Source organism: Larimichthys crocea, chromosome XI (assembly GCF_000972845.2).
Source record: "Larimichthys crocea isolate SSNF chromosome XI, L_crocea_2.0, whole genome shotgun sequence".
In the NCBI taxonomy this organism is placed as follows: domain Eukaryota; kingdom Metazoa; phylum Chordata; class Actinopteri; family Sciaenidae; genus Larimichthys; species Larimichthys crocea.
Window position 1 is genome coordinate 22,028,375 of NC_040021.1, and position 22,335 is coordinate 22,050,709.

The 22,335-nt window shown below is 42.9% G+C and overlaps 3 protein-coding genes and 4 non-coding genes across 7 annotated transcripts in view; 5 read left to right on the forward strand and 2 right to left on the reverse strand.

The window, feature by feature from the left end:
• Positions 1 to 1,225: 1,225 nt before the first annotated feature.
• rnaseh1 (ribonuclease H1) lies at positions 1,226 to 4,326 on the reverse strand. Its single transcript, XM_010745324.3, has 8 exons — positions 4,021 to 4,326; positions 3,048 to 3,169; positions 2,610 to 2,789; positions 2,427 to 2,526; positions 2,276 to 2,330; positions 2,070 to 2,154; positions 1,833 to 1,957; positions 1,226 to 1,487 (listed from the first exon to the last, which is right to left on the reverse strand). The coding sequence occupies exons 1-8, from the start codon at positions 4,128 to 4,130 to the stop codon at positions 1,404 to 1,406; spliced, it is 861 nt and encodes a 286-aa protein (XP_010743626.2). The 5' UTR covers positions 4,131 to 4,326; the 3' UTR covers positions 1,226 to 1,403.
• A 1,427-nt stretch (positions 4,327 to 5,753) lies between these two features.
• rps7 (ribosomal protein S7) lies at positions 5,754 to 9,669 on the forward strand. Its single transcript, XM_010753692.3, has 7 exons — positions 5,754 to 5,840; positions 6,423 to 6,508; positions 7,047 to 7,118; positions 7,474 to 7,617; positions 8,027 to 8,091; positions 8,803 to 8,953; positions 9,552 to 9,669. Exons 2-7 carry the CDS (start codon positions 6,434 to 6,436, stop codon positions 9,627 to 9,629), a joined length of 585 nt encoding a protein of 194 aa, XP_010751994.1. The 5' UTR covers positions 5,754 to 5,840; positions 6,423 to 6,433; the 3' UTR covers positions 9,630 to 9,669.
• Positions 7,161 to 7,382, forward strand: LOC113746949 (small nucleolar RNA SNORA73 family). Its single transcript, XR_003463257.1, has one exon. It is a non-coding gene; the product is annotated as a small nucleolar RNA SNORA73 family (small nucleolar RNA).
• On the forward strand, positions 7,724 to 7,946 carry LOC113746950 (small nucleolar RNA SNORA73 family). The gene has a single exon (XR_003463258.1). It is a non-coding gene; the product is annotated as a small nucleolar RNA SNORA73 family (small nucleolar RNA).
• Positions 8,468 to 8,689, forward strand: LOC113746961 (small nucleolar RNA SNORA73 family). The gene has a single exon (XR_003463269.1). It is a non-coding gene; the product is annotated as a small nucleolar RNA SNORA73 family (small nucleolar RNA).
• LOC113746948 (small nucleolar RNA SNORA73 family) lies at positions 8,992 to 9,213 on the forward strand. The gene has a single exon (XR_003463255.1). It is a non-coding gene; the product is annotated as a small nucleolar RNA SNORA73 family (small nucleolar RNA).
• Positions 9,670 to 10,652: 983 nt separating the features above from the next.
• Positions 10,653 to 22,335, reverse strand: part of cnksr3 (cnksr family member 3) — a 37,568-nt gene continuing 25,885 nt past the window's right edge. Inside the window, exons 12-24 of the mRNA XM_027284322.1 lie at positions 22,196 to 22,276; positions 21,476 to 21,784; positions 19,033 to 19,085; positions 18,469 to 18,476; positions 18,143 to 18,354; positions 16,828 to 16,988; positions 15,436 to 15,509; positions 15,172 to 15,243; positions 14,264 to 14,319; positions 13,112 to 13,206; positions 12,766 to 13,036; positions 12,475 to 12,647; positions 10,653 to 11,535 (exon numbers count right to left, since the gene is read on the reverse strand). Of these exons, the coding sequence (XP_027140123.1) occupies positions 11,368 to 11,535; positions 12,475 to 12,647; positions 12,766 to 13,036; positions 13,112 to 13,206; positions 14,264 to 14,319; positions 15,172 to 15,243; positions 15,436 to 15,509; positions 16,828 to 16,988; positions 18,143 to 18,354; positions 18,469 to 18,476; positions 19,033 to 19,085; positions 21,476 to 21,784; positions 22,196 to 22,276 (1,733 nt within the window). The 3' untranslated portion in view covers positions 10,653 to 11,367. The remainder of the gene's footprint in view (positions 11,536 to 12,474; positions 12,648 to 12,765; positions 13,037 to 13,111; positions 13,207 to 14,263; positions 14,320 to 15,171; positions 15,244 to 15,435; positions 15,510 to 16,827; positions 16,989 to 18,142; positions 18,355 to 18,468; positions 18,477 to 19,032; positions 19,086 to 21,475; positions 21,785 to 22,195; positions 22,277 to 22,335) is intronic.

Below are 22,335 nucleotides of genomic sequence, written 5' to 3' on the forward strand. Positions count from 1 at the left end.
AAGAGACGGAACACAACTTTGTCTAAGAAAATAATTATAAGATAAGATAAGACCGACTTTAATTATCCGCTCAGGTGATATTTGTACCTGTTAAACTCACAGTATTGTCACAGTACACAAGGTGGAGAAGAAAAGTATTTACAAATGCAAATAAAATAGAAAAGATCTTAGATATAATTGAAAATAGTAATATAGATTAATAGATCTGCACGCTGGGTTGATTTTTTAAAATATAATACAGATTTTTTTGACTTTGTATTCAAAGAAAATAACTTTAAAATGGAGATCAAGTGAACTGAACAGCAGATGTTTCATAATAAGTTCATATACTGCAAAGTTATGAGTTAATACAGCTGCCAGATACATGAAGTGCTGTAAATCTTTGAAATGTGCTGACGTAAAAGTAGAATAAAGAGTACAAACATAAATTGTATGATGATGATTCTGTTAATGTGGTTTATCTGTCTGACGAAGTTAAAGAGGATCCTAAGAAATAAAAGAAATGAAATGTTCACTTCATCTTTGCACCAGGAGGTTGTTGCTTTTTAATCTTTCCCAGCGTGAGATAAACATAGTTAGATCCAACTGTGTTTTTCAGAATGAAGTTATTTGCATTGAGAATGTTTTGGGCTGTAATGTGACGGTTTTCTTCATTTCTACCAATGAAAGTGGAATAAATACATTTAACATCTGTCTGATGGTCCAGCCGTCCATCCATAACCGCTTATCCTCATCAGGGTCACAGTGGGGCTGGAGCCAATCCCAGCTGGCATCAAGGTGAGAGGTGGACGATTCACTCCATTCACACCTACGGGAGATTTAGAGTCACCAGGTAACCTGCATGTCTTTGGACTGAGGGAGGAAGCTCCAGTTTCCAGCAACCTCAGCTGAGCGTCACTGTAATCGACTTCTTCTCAAAACAATGAAACTAAAATTAATCAAACGTGTCGATCAGTGTTCAAGCAGGTCCTTAAATAAACCTGATGTCCTGCTGTGTTTGAGACTCTAGCACCAGCCTGGAGCTCCTCCTGCTGGATCATTGACTGTATTACAACCCTTCCTTCCTTCCTTCCTTGACTCCTCTTGTTGTTCTTCTTGGACCTGGACCTGAATTTAATCTCTCTCTTTCTCATTTACCTCACCTACCCGACCTCGACTATCAGTGCTGCTGTCCTCATGTCGCTGCTGCATCACAGAAATAAAAAGACAGACGGCAGAAGCAAACAAACTTTATTTACAGCAGAAACAAATTTAAAAAAAATGAACATTGAACAGAAAACAGACACACAGACTGTCCTTGAAGTTTCAGTTTCATGCTGAAAGAAAAGCAGCATACAGCACATCAGCGGTCCTGCAGCACATCTCGTTCACCATCATCATCATCGTCGTCGTCGTCTCGGCTGCTATAAAGGCTTCGCCGCTCCTTCTCTCGACAGTCTGTCGGCCTCCTCGTTGCCTCGGTAGCCGGCGTGTCCTGGAATATGCAACTGGAGGAAGAAGAGGAAGCGGGAGAACTGCATTTAATTGTCTCAGTACTACAGAAATCATTTTACCAGCATCACTGGCCTTACTTGTTGTTAACTGCTGTTGTATAACCTCGAGGTTTGGTGACTAGAGCTGAACATAAAGTGCCTCTAGCGCCTCTTGTGGCACTTTTTCTAAGTGCTGCGAGACTCTCATTGGTGGAATATTGATTTTACGTCTGGCTGTCTTCAGATTATGTTGAATTATGTATAAATTTAAAGCTGCAGGCTCACCGACAGTATGTAGAAAAGCTTAATATGACGAGCGGAGATGAAGGAAACTGTAACGTGATGCAGGCTCATACTCACCCAGGCCACCTCCACCTGTGCGTTCAGCCCGTCCAGCTTCACAAAGTCTTCCTTGTTGATGATCGGACCTCCAGATTTCAGCCTCCAGCCGTTCAGCTTCCAGGTCTTCACCCAGCTGGTCACACCTGCAGCACACACACTTCAAACCTCAGCTCTTCAAGGTCGACTACGTCACACGTTGGAGATGGATGTGACTCTGATCTGCACCCAACAGGTTTCACGTTCAGAAAGACTCACCGTTGATGGTGAACTTGCTGTCCGTGTAGAGGACCAGCTTCTTTATGTTATTCTCTTTGGCTTGTTCCAGCGCTTTGCAGGCTGCCTGGTTCACACAGAAACACAGAAAATCAACCTGGTTTCAGCCACTAACACACTCTGTATCTGTGTTAAGACTCTGTCTGTGCCTTTAGGACAAATAACTCGGTCTGCTATGTGAGCCACACCTGGATTTCTGCACGTTGGTTGGTTTGTCTTCCCTGCAGCCGCTCTGCAACATTTCTGCAGGAAAACAGTGACAAACACGACAAAGTAACAGATTTATTACAGTTCACAGCGGGTGTCTCTCTATGACACAATATTTGTGTGTTTTCTCACAGTGGGTGGTTGTGGCCCCAGTAAACCCCGATGCCGGCTCGGGCGCCAAGTCGTCCGTTGGCCGAGCAGCAACCGTCGGTGTAAACGACCACAGAATCACCTGAGCAGAAGGAGGACGGCTGAGTGACACTGAAGTGACGCTCTATCGATAACAGATCGTCTTGCTGCGTTTGACCAACTTACCCATGTACGTGAATCCATCGGAGCTTTCTGAAGACGAACTTTCTGACTGCTTGACTCGTTTGGGCTTCGTCTCCGTCTCCTCCTCCGAGTGACATCTCTTCTTACCAAGCGGGATGTACTGCAGAGGCTCCGGGCCTCTTTTGGGAAGCAGATCGACGGATGACTCGACGATCTGAGACACTGAAAGCCAAAAAAAAAAAACAACACAAAATGTTTGTGTGTTTCCGTGACGGCATAGAGGCATTTAGCCCGGAAGTATCAATGCATAACTGGGAAAACAATCAAGCAGAGTGGATATAATAAATTAACTTAAGTGCACAGTCCTGAAAGTGTCTCAGCTGCTGCTCGAGGACTGATCATCCTCAGCCTCTTGAACGAGTTATTTTTACAGAAAGAATAATAAGAAGAAAAGCTTTATGTGGGTCTGGACCACAGTACCTTTCTTCACCTCGGGAGGTGCAGCTTCGACTCCTCTGATGAACGCCCAGGCGTCTCTCTCTGACGCAAACTTCTTGTAAGTGGCTGATGGAAACTTGACCACTTGGCTTTTACATTCATCCCTAAAAAAAAAATTAATAAATCACAGTTTGATATGTTTATGTTAAATATACTTACCTCTGCTTCATTCTACAGCCTGATTTAAATGTACATACATAGTTTTTATCTTTATTTGTGGTTCTAGTTCTTATTTCTATTATTAAAAAAAATATATTTTTGATTTTTATATTAGTAAAAAATTAATTTCTTAACATGTTTAAAAAATATATACACACACACATATATATATATATATGCGCTCTCTATCTATATCTCCTAGCGATATCTATTATATCTAATCTCTACATACACAGCACCATAACATACCTCCATACAACACACACACCCACACACACCCACACACAACCCCCACACACACACACACACGTACCGGTCTGCGTTTTTTTGAAATGTATCCTTGCATTCTGGGCCTGACAGTGAGGTATTGCAGTTTTATTTGAAATGTATCCCTTGCATTTCTGGCCCTGACATGAAGGTCTGCAGTTTTATTTGTAAAGTATCCCTTGCATTTCTGGGCCTGACAGTGGAGGTCCTCATTGAAATGTATCCCTTGCATTTCTGGGCCTGACAGTGGAGGTCTGCAGTTTTATTTTGAAATGTATCCCTTGCATTTCTGGGCCTGACAGTGGAGGTCTGCAGTTTTATTTTGAAATGTATCCCCTGCATTTCTGGGCCTGACAGTGGAGGTCTGCAGTTTTATTTTGAAATGTATCCCCTGCATTTCTGGGCCTGACAGTGGAGGTCTGCATCTCTTGGATTTGTCACATGCATTTCTTCCAGAAAACAAAATATTTCACATACACATATATTATTATTATTATTATTATTATTATTATTAAAGCTGTAGTCTCACCATGAGGTGTACACTCCCGGCTTGAAGCCTTTCTTCACCGCGTAGAAGAACTTTCCCTTCGGCATGTCGCACACGGTCCTGCGCGCTGCTCTGAGCACACCGAGCAGCATCACTGCCCGCCGGCAGCGCGGGGCGCGGAGGCGGCGGTCATCCTGACGGTCACGGAGCTTTGAGAACAATATAACTGGAGCCCGAAATAAAACGTTTAATTAACGTATAAAGAACGCTGCAAACACAGATACCCTCAAACTAATGTTGACTAGTACACATCACTTCCGTCTAGAGATGTGTCGATCGTGAACGAGCCGGTTCAAAGAACTCTTATAAGAGCCGACTCACGTCCACGTGAGTGTTTTATGTTTATTGTTTTTTTATTTATTATTTGTTTATCTTTTTTTATCAGTGCATGTACCACGTGAGGATATACTAGGATCATACCACCAAAGGCAATTTATTTATTTATTTGCAATATTTCTTATACTATACTTATACTATGGTCATTTTGCATTACAATACTCTTTTTATATATCATGCCACTTTTTATCCTCAGTATTTGTCTGTTTGAAGGTTGATTGTTTTTTTGTGTTTATTGTGTAGGTTATAGATATTTCTGTCTGTTTATTGTGTTTTTTTTCCTAATTCTGTAGTGTATGCTACACTTTCCACTGCTGCTTTAACAAGTAAATTTCCCCATTTTTTTTTTTTACTTTTGAATACTTCAGTACAAAGGATGTATTGAATCATTTAAGTGATATAAGTCAAAACATCAAAACAGCGCTATATCTGGCTGAATTATTAAAGTCATACGTGGTAAAATACCTGTAATCTAGTGTAGTCAAGTCAAGTCAAGTCAATTTTATTTATAGAGCACATTTAAAAACAACAGACGTTGACCCAAAGTGCTTTACAATCAGGGCGGAAATGAAAAACAACAAAACAAAAGAAAAGTAGTAAAAATAGTGCGGCCTCAGACTCAGCTAAAAGCAAAATCATAGAGGTAAGATTTTAAACTGGATTTGAAGATATCAATAGTGGGGGAGGACTTTATGTTATGGGGTAGGCTAGTGCAGAGCATATTATCATTATATACTGCTACTGTTATTATATACTGTTATTAACATTAACATTACCATCATCTTGCCACTGCACCTTATCTACCTATTTATTTACCTATTTATTTCACCCTTTTCCTTCAAGGACTCACATAAAAAACAAAAGGCCACAAATAGATCAGTGTTTTTTGGTTTGTCTGCTCTGGGCTACTGTAGATATAAAGGACTCATTGATTCACACGCGATTCTTATGTTCAGGCAATTATACACTAACGAATGTTATTGGAGATCCTCCTAAATATTAATAGTACGTTTTATTTAAAAGCGCTTTTCAAGGTACTCAAAGACACTTTACATAAGAAGAACATCAAATCATCAAAACAATATAAGATAGTTCACTAAAAACACATTAGAAAAAACACATAAGTGTCCTATTTTGTGTTTTTATTTGTATTTTTTCTATCTCAGTACTTTATTCTATTGTATTTTTTATTGTGTTCAAATATACTGGACTTGCTTGATATCATAATTTTTCCTTCAGGGATTAATAAAGTCGTTTATCTATCTATCTTCTTGAGTGAGCTGAGTCAAATGATCCGACTCCTTAAAAAGAACCGAACTTCCCATCACGACTCCCGTCTCGCGATATCTTTTAACAACTCCCAGCATGGACTCCTGGAACTCTCGCGAGAACTCGTCCGCCCGCAGTGTGAGATTAGTGCAACTCTCGCGATGTTCCGGCCTCTTCCTTGGCCGTCGTTGACAGAGGTTAGTCGTGCTATTTTTCACGGGACGGACTTTTCTGCCTCAAAACTCGCTTTAAAGTGATTTAATCCGGCTGTTTTCACATCGTGACGCTTCTTAAGTGTCTGATACTTTAGATTAGGCGCCCTGTGGCGGCGGATGGTTTATTTATATCGGTAAATAAGGCGGGAATAGGTGATGGGAGCTGGTGAATGGGGGTTAGGTGTAACGTTAGCAGGCCGTGCATGTGTTCAGCTACATTACAACAAACACACACACGGAGCTGAGAGTGTGTGTGAGTGAAATATATGAAATATCTAAAGTTAAATCTGTTAAAGTTCATATTTAAACATTAATGACAGCCGCTCAGCTCGGTGTTAGCTCTGTAGCTCAGCTTTAAGTTGTTGTAGCTCACCTTAAACACACTTTAAACACTTATTTTATTAATTTAGCAGCTTTATTTTAATATATTTATTGTCTTAAAGTTTATTTTTCCTTTTTAAAAAGTGTGAATACAGCCTGCTGCTCCTGGTTAGCTTCTTTAGCCTTTACATGCTTGTGTCATACATGTACCTGTACTTATGTATGTTGTGTTTCTCTCTGCAGAGACAAAGGCCATGTTCAGTACCAGCGCCAAAATAGTGAAGCCCAATGGCGAAAAGCCGGACGAGTTTGAGTCTGGGATCTCCCAGGTAAGATCGTCTTTATACGTTCAGCTTCTCGTTTTGAGTTTTGTGTCTGTAACGTGCTTTAAAATGTCGAATGCTGGAGAGGAAAGTGTGTTTGTGGATAGTTCTGATCAGGAATCAGGTTCTGCTGAGTCTCACGTGAATTCACACAGGATCAGGTTGTTCGGTTCGTTTCACTGGAGGTCTGCAAGGGTTGCCGCAAAAAAACAAACTCGCCGGCGTGCAGGAGACGAGTTGATCCAGATACTAGTTTTGGGAAAACAGAGACTGCCTGAAATGTCTCTGACGCAGAGATCTGATCTAAGTGTGTGTTCTGACTTTATTTCATGTGCCAGCTTGGACTTTATGCTGTAAAATGACACGAAGATGTTTGATTAGAGAGAGAACACTTCTGTCGAGAGACAGTAACAATAACAGGCAGCGAGCTACAAGTTGCCGCAATCCCTGATCCTGTGTGAACGCCCGCTTTGACCTCCTCGATTCCAGACGGTTCCACGTGTTTGGTTGAGGTTGTCCTCACGACGTTCTCGTCTCTCCGCAGGCTCTCCTCGAGCTGGAGATGAACTCTGACCTGAAGGCTCAGCTGAGAGAGCTGAACATCACTGCAGCAAAGGTGAGAAGCGTTTCCACTCAAATCGTGTCGATCGATCAAGATCCGACGTGGACATCCAGCGAGGTTGCTCTCCTGGCTCTGTCCTGGTGGCGTATGGGAGCGTAGCCTCCAGGCTGAGACGTACAGTCCCGTTCCACGTCGTCGGAGACTAAGCTCTGTCCCCGGCCGGCTGGTCGGTGAGGACGGGCGTCCTGCATATTCCTACATCTTCCCAGAGTCCCTCTGGGGCCGTTACTGGGGAGCTAAACCATGCAGTGCACATGACTTTGCATCAGTTTGACTGAAATGTCTGTTTCTTCTCGGCAAATCTAACTTTTAGGACTAACTGAAGCTTGTTGTCTTTGTCGTCTGTCAGGAAATCGAGGTCGGTGGCAGCAGGAAAGCCATCATCATCTTCGTTCCCGTTCCTCAGCTGAAGTCCTTCCAGAAGATTCAGGTGCGTCTGGTGAGGGAGCTGGAGAAGAAGTTCAGCGGAAAGCACGTGGTCTTCATCGCACAGGTGAGGACGGATACAGCACGTGGCAGGTCCATGTGTGATGTTAGATAATAATATGCATGATAAAGTGATCTGACATGAAACGTTTGGTAAGCAGAGATGATCTGATCCGACGTGGACATCCAGCGAGGTTGCTCTCCTGGCTCTGTCCTGGTGGCGAATGGGAGCGTAGCCTTCGGGCTGAGACGTACAGTCCCGTTCCACGTCGTCGGAGACTAAGCTCTGTCCCCGACCGTCTGGTCGGTGAGGACGGGGCGTCCTGCATATTCCTACATCTTCTCAGAGTCCCTCTGGGGCCGTTACTGGGGAGCTAAACCATGCAGTGCACATGACCCGACATCAGTCTGACCCTGAATGATTTGATTTAGTTTGAAACTGCCGAGTCATGATCGGATGTTTTTTGTTTTTTCAGAGGAGAATTCTGCCCAAACCCACCAGGAAAAGCCGCATTAAGAATAAGCAGAAGCGTCCCAGGAGGTGAGTCCAAAGTTTAATGTCACAGGCTGAGTTGAAATCCTGATGTCGGTCAGGAGAATGAACTGCTTCTGTCTTTAACGTGAACACTTCTCCTCTGTGATGGTGAACTGATCATCGTCTGACTGATTAAAACGTCCAGAGACATTTCTACATTTTGGGGACACATAGATGAAACTTGAACGAAATGTTTTGTTGCTCATGTGTGAAATCTTAAAACAAATCAACACCCAAACATACGACGGAGACTGATTGATTAATCTGCAATTATATTTATCAGTGATTGTTTTGGGAGATTCTGAAGTCTTCAAGTTTCTGTCCAGGCCGATGTTCAGAGTTTCAGGGAAGATCTTCAGTCGAGTGTGAGCTCAGTGTTTATCCGACGTGGACATCCAGCGAGGTTGCTCTCCTGGCTCTGTCCTGGTGGCGTATGGGAGCGTAGCCTTCGGGCTGAGACGTACAGTCCCGTTCCACGTCGTCGGAGACAAAGCTCTGTCCCCGGCCGGTTGGTCGGTGAGGACGGGCGTCCTGCATATTCCTACATCTTCCCAGAGTCCCTCTGGGGCCGTTACTGGGGAGCTAAACCATGCAGTGCACATTACCTGATTTTGGAAAGAGTCGATGCAGATGCGACGTGAAGTGAAATCCACGTCCGTGGTTGCTGTTAAACTCGGTGAATCTCTGGTGTTAATGTTTCTCTGCGTCCTCTCTCAGCCGTACTCTGACCGCGGTTCACGACGCCATCCTCGAGGACCTGGTGTTCCCCAGCGAGATCGTGGGTAAGAGGATCAGAGTCAAAATGGACAGCAGCAGGCTCATCAAGGTCCACCTGGACAAGGCCCAGCAGAACAACGTGGAACACAAAGTAAGTGAAACTCCTCGTTACGGGGTGCGCACAAACAACCGACGTGGACATCCAGCGAGGTTGCTCTCCTGGCTCTGTCCTGGTGGCGTATGGGAGCGTAGCCTTCGGGCTGAGACGTACAGTCCCGTTCCACGTCGTCGGAGACTAAGCTCTGTCCCCGGCCAGCCGGTCGGTGAGGACGCGCGTCCTGCATATTCCTACATCTTCCCAGAGTCCCTCTGGGGCCGTTACTGGGGAGCTAAACCATGCAGTGCACAGACTATGTTCACCTCAGTGACGATCCACGTCTCACTGAAGAGTGACTATAGAGTGTGGCCACTTTATTAGATACACCTGTACAGCTCAGTCTGTCGACAGGTGATGCTTTTATGCTCAGTTTTTATTTAAACAGATTAAGTTCTCGTTAAAGACGAGGCTGTTATAAGCTCAGGTCATAATTCAGGTGTCTCTAATAAAGTGTCCACCAAGCTTACATAACTGTTAATGAGGATATTTGCTGCTTTTTAACATATGTTAATATATAAATAAATCTTTAGCTTCGGTTCTAGTTCATCCTGACTGTGAATAAACGTTGACTTTGTTTCCCGTCCTCTCTCAGGTGGAAACCTTCTCTGGTGTCTACAAGAAGCTCACAGGCAAAGACGTCGTGTTTGAATTCCCAGAATTCCAGCTGTAACTGCAGATGACAAAATAAATTTGTTTACTGTCAAAACAAACGTTTGTCTTTTTAATTTTTTTAAAAACTATCCTCTGCAGAAAATCCAGAAATGCTTCTGAACGAAGGTTTCTGTTGTGAGGGCTCGTAGGCTGGATTTGAATGTTTCCTACGGTGCCACCTTCAGGCGATAAGTTAAATAACTGTTCGGTTTCCTCACAGAGATGATCCGTTCGTGTATGTTTTAACCATAGACCTATATACATAGACGCCGCATTGAGCGGGTTGGTCGCGATACGTTAACGGGGGTGTGGTGTGTATGTATATGTGTATATGTATGTATGCATATATGTATACATATGCATATATACGTATATATACACATATGCGTGTACATATGTATATGTGTGTATATATGTGTGTATGTATGTGTATATGTGTGTGTATGTATATGTGTGTGTGTATATGTATGTGTGTGTGTGTGTGTGTGTGTGTGTGTGTGTGTATATGTATACACCTGATTCAAATGAGTGGCTTGTTATCAGGCCACTGCAGAGCTTGATGATGAGCTGATCATTCGAATCAGGTGTGGTGGAGGAGGAAACATCTAAAACATGCAGGACTAGGATTGAGAAACACTGTTTTAACACGTCTAAATAATGAGCTCTATTCAGGGTTCATTCAAAACCTTGAAAGTTTGGGAAATGCTGCTTAAGTTTTCAAGGTTGGTTTGAATGATTTTTATTAACTCTATATGAAATTATCCTGTCGGTTTAAAGCTCGAAGTCCTCTGATCGTTTCACTCTGGACGTTAACAAGTATTTAATAATTATGATGAAATTATGAACACCTGTGCCAGATTTAATTAATTCTCTAAACTTTTTACAATTGCATAAATAGTAATTCAGATAAAGACTTCAGGAGTCTGGATGTTTTTGGTTTGAGTACTTTGAAAGTCGTTGAATCTTATTTAAAAAGCTGAATGAAACCTTTATATCTGTGACGTACAGGTGAGGTGTGATGAGAAATGACTTACTGCAGAAATATTAAATAACTTTTAATGAAACAAAAACTCAATGAAATAACAAAACACACAGAGGAGACAATCTTTCTGTTCACTTCTCAAACTCCCAACAGTCAGAATAGCTGCTGTGAAAATGTTTCCCCCCAGAAAACATCATCGTAGCGTGGACGAGGAAACTTCTTCACGTAAAGACGCATCTACACTTGATTGATAGAAAAGTTCATTTAATCACCTTTCACCCACTAAAAACCAAAAACCTTCCAGTCAAGTTTAGGCCAGTGTTAACCACTGACATCCTCCAGCAGGAACTGCAGCCAACTGGTTAAAAGTTCAGATTCACAACAGAGAAACACGTCGAGTTAAAGAAGCAAAATGTGTGTTTGGATATTAGAAAACTGATTGTGTTTCCCTCAAGCATCCGACAGTGGTGGAAGAAGTAAAAGTAGAAAGTAAAATAAAATATAAATCATTTTATTACTGGATAATAATTAGACTTTACCATTGACGCAGGCATCTGTGACATCATTTATTAGATTAGATACAGATTAACACAACACTAAAGCTGTAAAAATAAAAATGTAGTGGCAAGTATAAGGTTGCATGAAATCAAAGTACTTAGTTACTTTCCACCACTGCCCTCTGAAGGGTTCGTTGTTTGTTCCCAGTCCAACACGTTGTGGCTGAAGCCGTTTTGTTCTTTCGTCAGTATGGAAGAGAAACCGCGTTTTATCCTCGTTAGGTCTCGGGAGGTCTCAGCTCTGCGGCGCCCCCTGCCGCGTGGTTGCGTTGGCTGATCTCCTGAAGTAAAATGGAGTTGGACGTTCTCCACGTCCTGTATACGGACGCCGTGAGAGCCGGTTGGGTCAGGAGCTGCTCCACCGCCTGAAGCTCCGACTCTTTGGCCTGAAAGACGGACAGAGCAGGTTCACGGATTGTCAAAACTTTGGTGATCCACTGACTTTTCCTTCAGTTTAGGTCCGGTGTGTCAGTTTTAGAGCGCTCTGTTTACAGAAAACTATGTTTTCATCAGCGTATAACCACCTGAAAATAAGAATCATATTTTGTTTTTGTTGAACTGTCATGCTCCTCTAGTTGGAGCTTTTGGAGTGGCCACCATAGTTTCTGCTACTTAAGTTGGTTGCAGTCTGCAACTTCACCACTAGATGTCACTACACGCTGGTCCTTTAAAGGCCTTTAAGGGTCCTAAAAACTGGAATCTAGATTGCAGTTTTGGACTTCTAGTTCCCTCATCTTGAAGTCGATGAAATCAATAAATTCCTGAAATAAAGTCTGTTTTAAATCTCACATTTGGTTCATCGACATCTCTGCGAAGCTTCTACGTGTCTCAAAAAAGGCGGTCGCTAACAAGTGGCTGAACGAGACCACAGAAGTTGTCGGTCACATTAAACATCAACACACTGATCGCTTAAAGCCGAGTGGTGGTGACAGTAAATTCTTGCGACTGTGGCGTAGTTTGTTAGAGGTTAGAGGTGTTAAGATTATCATAAACTTCCAAAATCCAATGGAGAAACCTGTTTTATTGAGGAAACGTACTTTAAACAATCAGGTGACAGCACAAGGCTTTTTCTCTTAATCATATTTCAAGAAGCTTTTTGTCAAAGTGTTTCAAACAAATAGATTTTCTTGCTTAAATCAACAGAAAACAGCCTTAAAACAATGTTTATTTTGACTTTTTATGAAAGAAAAGTCAAATTTAGTTATCAAAAATGAGAAAATTCTCATACCTGTGAGGCGTAAAGACTTTGAAGCGGGTCCAAAGGTGAGAACATACGCTACGCCCACCTGCACGTCTAAATGAACAAACACACATCTGATTCTCACCTTCAACGTGCTGCTGAGGATCCTGAGCATGTGAAGCTTTTCATTCATCTTGTTGTTCTCGCATCGCCTGATGAACGACGCTCTGAAGTCTTTCCGTTTGGCGCCTCCGATCGGAGACAAGCTGGCCGCCCTCAGGTGGTTGTAGAGGCTCTCCATCTCGTCAGGAGGCTTCTCTGCAAACAACAACACCAAACTATCACTGTGACACCCCTGCAACACTAAAACCAAAGACCCCCTCCCAAAAAAAGCAGCAGTTCTCATGGTAACCAGGTGTGTTTCCAGTGTAATTACCGTGCACGACCTCCTCCTCTTCATTGATGTGGATCAGAGGGAGCGACACCGCCCTCTCGGCTCCTTCGGGCCTGGGCTGCTCCTGCCAGGACAGGCGTTCACCTCCGTGCGTGGCCGCTCTTCTTCTGCTGTTTCTACACAAAGGCGCGCCCTCCGAGGTACTTCTTCTTCTTCCTCCGCTGCTGCTACTGCTGTTGTCGTCGTCGTGTCCGTCTTCCGTCGGCGTCGTGGGCGAGGATGAAGCCTCGCAGAGAGGCTGAAGACCGTCGCCCTGCGAGGAGGATGGCGGGTTTGTTCACAGACTCTAAATAAAAGACATTTCACACCTTCACACTCCGTCACTCACGTTCTCCGATTCTTCTGTTTCCTGTTCGGGGTCCGGAGGACAGGAAGTCAGCGTACAGTCATCGCCTTCCTGATCGCTGTCTTCACTGTAACACTCTGCAACACGAAGAAGAAACAAGTGACAAGAGGGACACCGCAGGGAAACAAGGAATGGAAGAAGAAGGGTAGAAAGGACCAGAGGATGAATGACTGGAAGGAAGGATAGAGGAAGTATGGAAGGAAAGAAAGAAGGAACCACGGGAAGAAAGGAGGAAGGGAGTAAGGATCGAAATGAAGAACCACAGAACAAAAAGTGGAAGGAGAAGAGAAAGTGTCTACGGGAAAGAGCAAAGAGTTAAAGAAGCGAATTCTGCTCTAAGGACATGAACTTTGAGCATGTTTAGTTTCCTGTGTTCATGTATTACGTACAGAGGGGTGACAAATTAAAGGAAAAACCTGAGATGAGTGAATGCAGATGCCGCCCAGAGGGCACGAGGGGTCACTGAAAGGTTTGAAGAGCATGACAGTCATATGGATCAGAGTCATGGCTTTGGGTTTCTTGTTGGTCGTGGTCCACAACGGTGCTCATCAGGTGACCTGAACGACCGTCGTTCACACCAGGTGACCCTCAATGACAACAACTAAAACAAAGGCCTGGTCAATGATCCCGCCTAGGACCCCCTGCTGTCTACAACCAAGTCCAGCTGCCTCAGATTTAACGCTTCTTGAAGAAAGAAGAGAAGTTGTTCTCGGGTCTCCACTTGGTTTCATTGTCAGGTCTGTCCCTCTTTCTGTCCACCGGTCCTGCTTTGTTCAAACTTTGTGCTTCCCCCCTTTGGGTATCTCCGTTTTGGACGGACCGTTTATTGGACTTCTCTTGGACTGTCTCCATTTGGGTTCACCTTGAACTAAACCATAACAGCTATGGACTCAACAACTTATTTCAATACAACTGGACACCTATGCAAGATTTTGTAAGACAGCATGCTGATATATCTCTTGGAAGAACGTCGTCCATCCCTCCAGTAGACTTATAGAAATATTGCAGAGGTGTATCGAAGCTCATGATTGCACAACACCTCCCAAAGACACTTTATTTCTTCAGGTTTTTTTGTTTAATTCGTCACCCGTCTGAATGTTAATAACTCTTTAACGTAGCATCAACTTATCTGACCTTCGGTGTTGATCTCTTCACCGCGGTCGGCTGCTTCTGACAGCTTGCTGATCCACCTGTGAACGGACACGATGCTTTTAATGCCACAGCAGCATTCAACGATTTCACTTCATCAGAGCACAAAAACAAGAAGTGGATGGGGTATTGAGCATCTGCTCCATGCATGAAGACTCAGCATCAGGCCCATGGTTCGAATCCGACCTGCGGCCCTCTGCTGCATGTTGAAAAGGTCAAAAACAAAATATATTAAAAAAACAAAACAAGAAGTGGATGAAAAACGATAAAGAGGAAGAGAAATGAAATCTATTTCTGTGTGGCAACAAAATAAAGCAACAATCATCAGTCCAGACCAAAATACGCTGCCGTCAGTTTGATGTAGAAGTTCACGATCAAATGTCAAAATGGACAGATGAGGACATCGACCGATGACTGCAGACTTTGAATCCGAACAGATGCTTCCTTTAAGAAAAGTCTGCAGCATCTACGTTTCATGCAAGACGAACTGAGAGGAGTTCAGAGCGGAGAGATGTGTTTCTCATTGGCGGTGAACAATGAAACTGGAGGAGGTAGTCGAGTAAAATTGGACGACGAAAATCAGTCAGATCCATAATCAAACCCTACACTCGACCATCGTGCTCCTCCACCTATAGACGAAGAGCTACCTCCTGAACTTGAGACAATTTGCCACTACAGGACCTCCATACATAAACCAAACTGAAATTATGACCTCATGATGGCGCTAGAGAAAAAGTTATTACAATTCATCCATGAATGCTTGTACCAAATTTTCATGGCAGTCCATCTGGTACTTGGTCCGACATCGCGTCCCTACAGCCGCCAACGCTAACATGGCTGAAGTTTTTCTACATTACAGGACAGAGAAGACAAACACATCCAGAATGACTCACTTATTCATCTCCGTGAAGCTCTCTGCAGCGATGAAAATGGTCACGACCAGCGGATGACTGGCCGTTATGGCACTGAAACACAAAACTGAGCTGTTAATAACATCGAAGAAAGATCGATAACCATCAATCTATGAACTGAACAGATGATGAGAGTTTGTGGAGGCTTTGTGCAGCATGTTGTCAGACAGTTGAGTAATAATGTTGGTGGTTTCCACCCAGACCGGCCTTCAGAGCGCGTAAACATAAAGAAACATCATGGCGTACTGCTTCTTCCTGCACTGTTTGGCCTGCTCGATGGTGAATCCGCACAGGTTGATGAAACCTTCAGCTTTGTCGGCCTGCAGAGAAGAGAAACACAAACAGAAACACTGAGCGTCGGTGGTCGTAGTCACAGGATGTGTTCGCCTCACCACATCGGACTGCATATGTTACAGAGCTTATTTTTAAAGCGTGTGGTCTCCAGTACGGACGCTTTTCTAATTGTTGTTCAACTTTATTTCGACTGAGATTAACCTCAGTGTTTCAGTCTGAGGATACAAAGTGTTTAGTGATGGAGAACATACTGCACAGCTGCACAGCATGATCACAAGAAACCAAAACCACAGTTAGACAATTAAAAGAACAGATCACTATACTCCATTAATCCGCTGCTTCTGGTTTCAGTCTTTCTGCCTGATTTTTGACCTTGGTTTGGGAGATTTCCTCCGAGTCAGACACCAAAACATTGAGACTCAGTCGGTCTGTCAGGTTAAGATCTGGACTCTTATCTAAAACAGTGTTTCTCCAACTTTTCCCAAAGTCTTTCCAAGAAATCCAGCTAGGTAGGCCGACCCTGATCAGCTGCAGATAGGTTCAAGATCCAGATCTAATTTGGTGTTAAAAGTGTCCTCCCGATCCACACTTCTCGTCCTGATAGAGTTTTCAAACCCTTTATTTAACCTCCGCTTACCGTCTCACATCACATTTGAACCGTTCACGGATGACACACGATGTGAATCGACGTGTCTACTACGCGTCTTTTAAATTAAAAAAATTCCTCCTACGGAAAGTCAAGTAACCACCAGTGGTTGTGCGGTCGTACCACATTGATCTGAAACATTTCAAAAGTGCAAATTGAGGCCCAAACTATATTTTTTTAAAAAAGCACAAGCAACACAATTAAATGTATTAACTTGTCAGAAACAGGTTTATTGCCAAGTAAGTTTCACATACGTGGAATCTGTCTTTGTGTTTTGGTGCATGACAAATATTAAGTAAAAATATGCAGAAGATATAAATCTATGTGCAGTATGTTCAAAGGTTCACAGTCTGCAGTGTGACAGATGTTTTTATTACTAGAGCATGTGTGTGTTAATATAACACGTCGGTCTGGAGTGGATGGTGAGAGTCCGTTGTTAACGAGGCCAACCACAGGTGGGAAAAACTGTTGATGAGCCGCAGCTGTGACCAGTGTAGCTATACATGTTATCATGTGTGCTGTTCTTCTCTCTTCTGTGTTTGTTTTTTCTACTTAAATCAGGCGAAGTGTTGAAGAAATGAGTTGAGAGTTGAATCGAGGTCGTCGGAGCTGAATAGAAACACGTTAAAGGTGCACTGTGTTGGATTTCGCGGCCCCCTAGTGGCGTAGTTGATGATTGCAGTCTTGCAGTGACTCACCTCCTTGTCGGCGTACCAGTACAGAGAACTCCTCTTCAGGACGAACCAGTATCTCTTCCATCGGCTTCCCAGGAAGCTGCGGCTGTCCTTCCTGCGAAGAAGCCAGCCCTGACAGTCCAACGCGCCCAGATCTTTGACCGAAACCCGCCGCCGACTCATGGCTGCAGTTGAGATGAAGAGAGAGAGAGAGAGAAAGAGGGGGAAGGGGGGCGGCGAGAGCAAGACAGCAGCGTTAAAGTGTGATTTGAAATGTCACAGGTCGAGCAGCTGGTGTCAACTGTGTGTGTGCTGCAGAGGTTGTGTTGGAGGCACAGGTGCATGCTGGAGGAGGAGGAAACATATCGATACAGAACAGAGGCACTTTGAAAGTTTAGAGTGTGAAGTTTGAAGTTCTTCTCGGGGTGATGACAAAGTCAAATCTGAACGCACAGACCTGACACAAATATTTTTAGATTCAGTGTGATTCACACTTCCTCAACATGCCATCACGTCAGTGTCCATCAATCATAAACGCAGAGAAAGCAGCTTAGAAAACACGGAACGATCATCGTTTTTTAAAAGTTTCTGCAGTATCAAAGTAATCCAGCGACAGTTCTCGGGTACTTTGTTCACAGTAAAATTAAAAATCAGGATTGTTTCCTACATTTATACGTCTGTACTGACCAACAACATGACTGACGGCTGATAAAATCTATTCTTATTGCTTTATTGTCTTTGTTTTTTATGTTTTTTTATGTTTTTTTGAGAGCAGTGGATCTGCTGTGGCTTAGCTCAGCTTCAAACACTCTGCAAACATTTGACTGAAACACCTCCGCTGAACGTTTGCAGCTTCAAATAAGTTTATTTGCTCACGTTTTAAGTCTTCTTTCCGTGTAAACTTATTTATTTTCTTCTATATGGATGATTTGGGTTTTTTTTAAACTTGTGGTCTTGTTGTTTTTTTTGCAGATGTGCATTGTTTTTGTGCACAAATATAAATGTTAGCTGCAGTGTCACAAAGTTTACCACTGCCTGAGGTCTGATCAGTAATATCAGTATTATCAGGGTCACAGTCTGACTTTGTGAAACCAGCTCTTGAGTCTCTGCTCTGGAGCTTTCAGTTAGATTTTCTCCTCAGATGTTCTTAAAGCAGCAAAAATACTTAACATTTGACAACAAAGCTGCAGGTGAAGGTGTGTTTTTATGTTCTCTGCATTGTAAACACACCTCGGATCAGGTGTGTTATATTTAAAGCGCCTCATACATCCACTACAAACATCTTATATAACTCACTTCCACCCTAACGATGACAAAATCATTCATAAATAGGTCTTACCTGCTCGCTCGTGGACGTCCGGCAGCTCGGTGCCTTTGCAGCAGACTGATGCTCGGCAGAGGAGGAACTGGAAGTTTTTTCTCAGCGCTGCCTGTGAGACTTCATGCGTCGACCCACAAACAGACCACAGAGTCAGAATCACACTCACACATACATACATGCATGCATACACACACACACCACACCACACCGTCCTTCCTGTTTCACAAGTTCTTCAGACCATTCGTCTCTTTTTTTTTTTCTCTCTCTCTGCTTAGAAACTTCCTCTTTGCTCTAGAAAATAAAAACATTTTCTCAGAAGGAGTTTTGTTTTGACCCACGCTCACAGAGAAGTCTGAGGGGAGACGTTTCATTTCAGTGTCTTTGACTTAAGTCACCTCTGAACTGTGTGAGACATCTGTCTTTGAGTGTGAAGGCTGTCAACTCTACTCTAAAGCATGAAGCTTCATTTTCAGATTTCGTTTAAAATCTGTCAGCTCTTCCAGACAGAGACAACAGGAACTGAAAACAGCCTCCTCGATAGAGGTCAAAATATCCTTCATGTGTGAAGTGCTTTCTTTTCCTCTCTCTTTACTTTACACTAGTTTACTTTTACCAGCAGATGGCGTCATCAGCTTTGCAACTTTTAACCAATGCTTGGTCCGTTTCTGCTTCCAGAGCATGTCTTGTCAGACTCCACATTCAGGGGTTTGTTTTGTTTCTGTTTGCGTCTGTAGATTTAATCAAAAGTTTTATTAGACAAAGCCTCATTTAAATCTTCCAGCGTGTCTTTATTCTGAAGGTTTGCACAGAGGACTTTGTTCATCGATCATTCAAAGTCTGATTTATGCAACATCCAAACCTCTGCTGCCAGGATTTGGACTCACATTATACCACAGATTCGGGTATACCTGTATTCCCTCTCGCTCCCTCTCGATCCTCAGGTGTGACAGTCCTGGTTGTTCTTCAGTCCAAAGAGACTTTGCAGTCAGTGCTCCAAGACTGTGGAGTGACCTGAAGAGATCAAGGCTGCAAACTGTGTCAACGTTTAAAAGCAATCTTCGATAAAAGTGTTTTTAGTTGATCTGTGTCACATTTTATTCTATTTTTTTATTGATTTATTGCTTTGAACTTATTGTTATTGTTGCAGTTTGTTTTATTGTGTGTGTGAAAGGTGTTTTATACACACATCCAGCTTTTATAGACTCATGCTATTGTTACCCGTTACTCTAAAAGTTGCATCATATCAAAACCACAGGAAGTTTTTTCAAAATAAATTGCACTTTATTTTTGTTTATATTTTTCCACAAGTTACAAAGCAGCACAGAGGCGTCGTACTGCGGAGCTCTGGAATAATTCAGATTTACACGTGAAAAATACTCAACAGGACAAAACAGATTAACGATGTGATACAAGTCGTTTGGCAAAACGATGCAAACTTTCATCTCAAAGTGAGACTATGTGACCACAGGGTCCTCAGCTGTAACTAAAGTCAGAAATCTGACTCAGTATTGTCAGTTACGCAGCGATATGTATCGATTATTGCTGAGAAATTCAACTTTTAATGAAGAATTTTGTTTATTCTTTTAAAGTCACATAATCTCACTTTTATTAGAAATGTTATGATCAGAAAAATATTCTAAACTCTTCAAAGTGTTAGAGAAATGTTTTTTTCCCCCCACACCACAACACAAGAGGTCGCCTCTGTGATATTTACAGTTTCAGTTACACTCTCGTAATCGACATAATGTTTGTCAGAGCTCTTGCATAATGTTTTTGTTAGTATAAAGGCACCTGAAATGAACCAGAAACACTCTTTACAAGAAGAAAAAGATCTTCGAGGAGACGCGAGGAGCTTCTCGGATTGTAAACACAGAGGGATCCGTGACGCTTCCCTGAGGAACTCCTTCAGAACGTTTTTTTTATTATAATGGCACATTAAGAAACCTCAAACACACGTAAGAAGAACCAATGAAGATTTTTCAGAGAGTGCAGAGAGCCACACCTGAAATACTTAAGTCAGTTTTTACCTGAAGTTGCTTTGAGCAGACGTGCGTCAAAGGTTATCTGCAGAAAACTGCAAAATGACGGCGGCGACAGATTTCAGAATAAAATCAAGTGTACGTTTGAAGTTTAGAAGGTGAAATCTGTGACAGCGTTTTAAGATTTAACACTTAAATTTCACTCTTAAACCAAAATATAAGAAATATGTGAAGTTTTTTGGTTTTAACTTTTCTTCAGTTTGAGTTATTTTCAATCAAAACAATGACACAAACATATTTTGTATTATTTACAGTAGCTTTAAGACTGCTTTATTAATATTTATAAATCATTAAAAAAAACCCTGTTGGTAAACTTTGGTAAACTAATGCTTCCTTTATGTTTATTCGTTATTTCTCCTAAAAACAAGTTTATATTGTTATGACTGTAACTGTAAGTAACAAAACTTTTGTAAAGCTTCAGAAATATTTAGTAACATGTCGAGCTCTTGTATTTACTACACTCTGAAAAAAAGCACACCTCTCTTAGATAAACGAGTGAAACTTGCGGTGATAAAATACAATCTATAAAACATATTTACAAACTGTTTTGTCCTGACAAACCACAGTAAAGAGTTCAGATACAAGAGGCACTAAAGGCTCCTGAGATTGAAGGAAAAGACTTTAGAAATGCTTCACCATTTTTAAACTAGAGACAAACTGAGGTTTGGTTATTCGAATCTTTAAAATTTTATATGACTTTAATTCTGCTTTTCGATTCTTGGCAAATAAAAAGAAACAGAAATCTGTTGGAAACAAAAACCAGCTTCATTTCCAGCAGACTTCAGTTTTCATGCACAAGCTCAGCAGGTCCAAACCTCGTCAGTGAAAAGTTGTTTTCAGATATTTCAATACTTCTTTGATACCAATGTGAAAGCTGTGATTACTTTTGACAAAGTGTCGTGAAGAAAGTCGCAAGACGACGAGGTTTCAGCAGCGAGTGATTTAAGGCTCACAGAGGTACGTTTCAGATGTGTGTTTGTCGGTCGGTCATCCTGCAGAATACTGTCTGTCATGTCGTGAAATGGATCCCAGTTCAGCTTGACTGGTTCACAAACTGGAGTCGGTCTGATGCTTGCTGGTTTAATATTCCAATAGATCTGTTGAGTATAGCAGTGCTTGGAGCTGAATGCTGACATGAGAAGAGTGATGTGTCCTGGAGCTAAAGTTAAACCACTGGAGGTCGGGTCGAGTAGTATGAAGTTCATGAAAAAAAAAACTGTCCACGCTGCTGCTCTGTGATTTGCTGACACATCCTGAGGATCAGGCTGAGGATAAACGACCTCCTGGAGGATCCAGATCTTCCATCAGTGGCTGAGCAGCCTGAGACGAGCCAGCCAGCCTCCGAGCAGCGACGTCGACTGTTTGTTTACAGCCAGAGGAGGAGAGACGGCGGCGGCGGCGGAGGCAGAGCTGGAGGCAGCCGACTTTTTGGACACCGCCTCCTGGTAAGGGATGGTGGCGCTGTTGTGCAGGTCAGCGTTGATGAAGCACTGGCTGCCTCTGATGTGGTCGACGCCGCGGACCGACGGGTGTCCTCGATACGGCAGAGGGTAACACGGCTCCTCCTCCGTGATGGTGCTGATTCCCTCGTTACTCAGGTATCTGTGCAGAACGTCCGGACCTGTTCAGGAGACGAGACAGGAGCCACGAGTCAACAAGAAGGAACATGAATCTGTTTTGATTTGATTTAAAGTTTGAGTCACGTGTAAATGACTCCACGTGTTGAGTCAACTCTCAATATGTCCTTGTTTAACCGTCTTGAAAATCCATTAACAAGCTGCTATCTCGGACAAGCTGCCAACACAAACACGTTCAGATCGACACAGTGTTTTCCTCAAGGTGAAGTGCTCTAAGAACATTTAAAATCAGCTCCGTCGATGCAGCGGCGGCTCTCGGGGTTAATGATCGACGAGGTAGAAATTCAAAGCACGCAGCTCGCACGCCCTGCCGCCGCTTGCCCTCGGCTGTTAATGAGACGGACAGGCGGCCATCACTGATAACCGTTGAGGTTACAGGCGCTGGTGGAGCTTACCTTTCCTTCCATGAGCTCCGGACCTGCAGGATGAGTCTGCTGAAAACGACTCCACTGGCATGGAGACGGGTCGAGGTTTACCTGCAAACACAAAAGTTAAAGCTCATCTTCATCTAACTAATGTTTGAAGTTTAGATGTG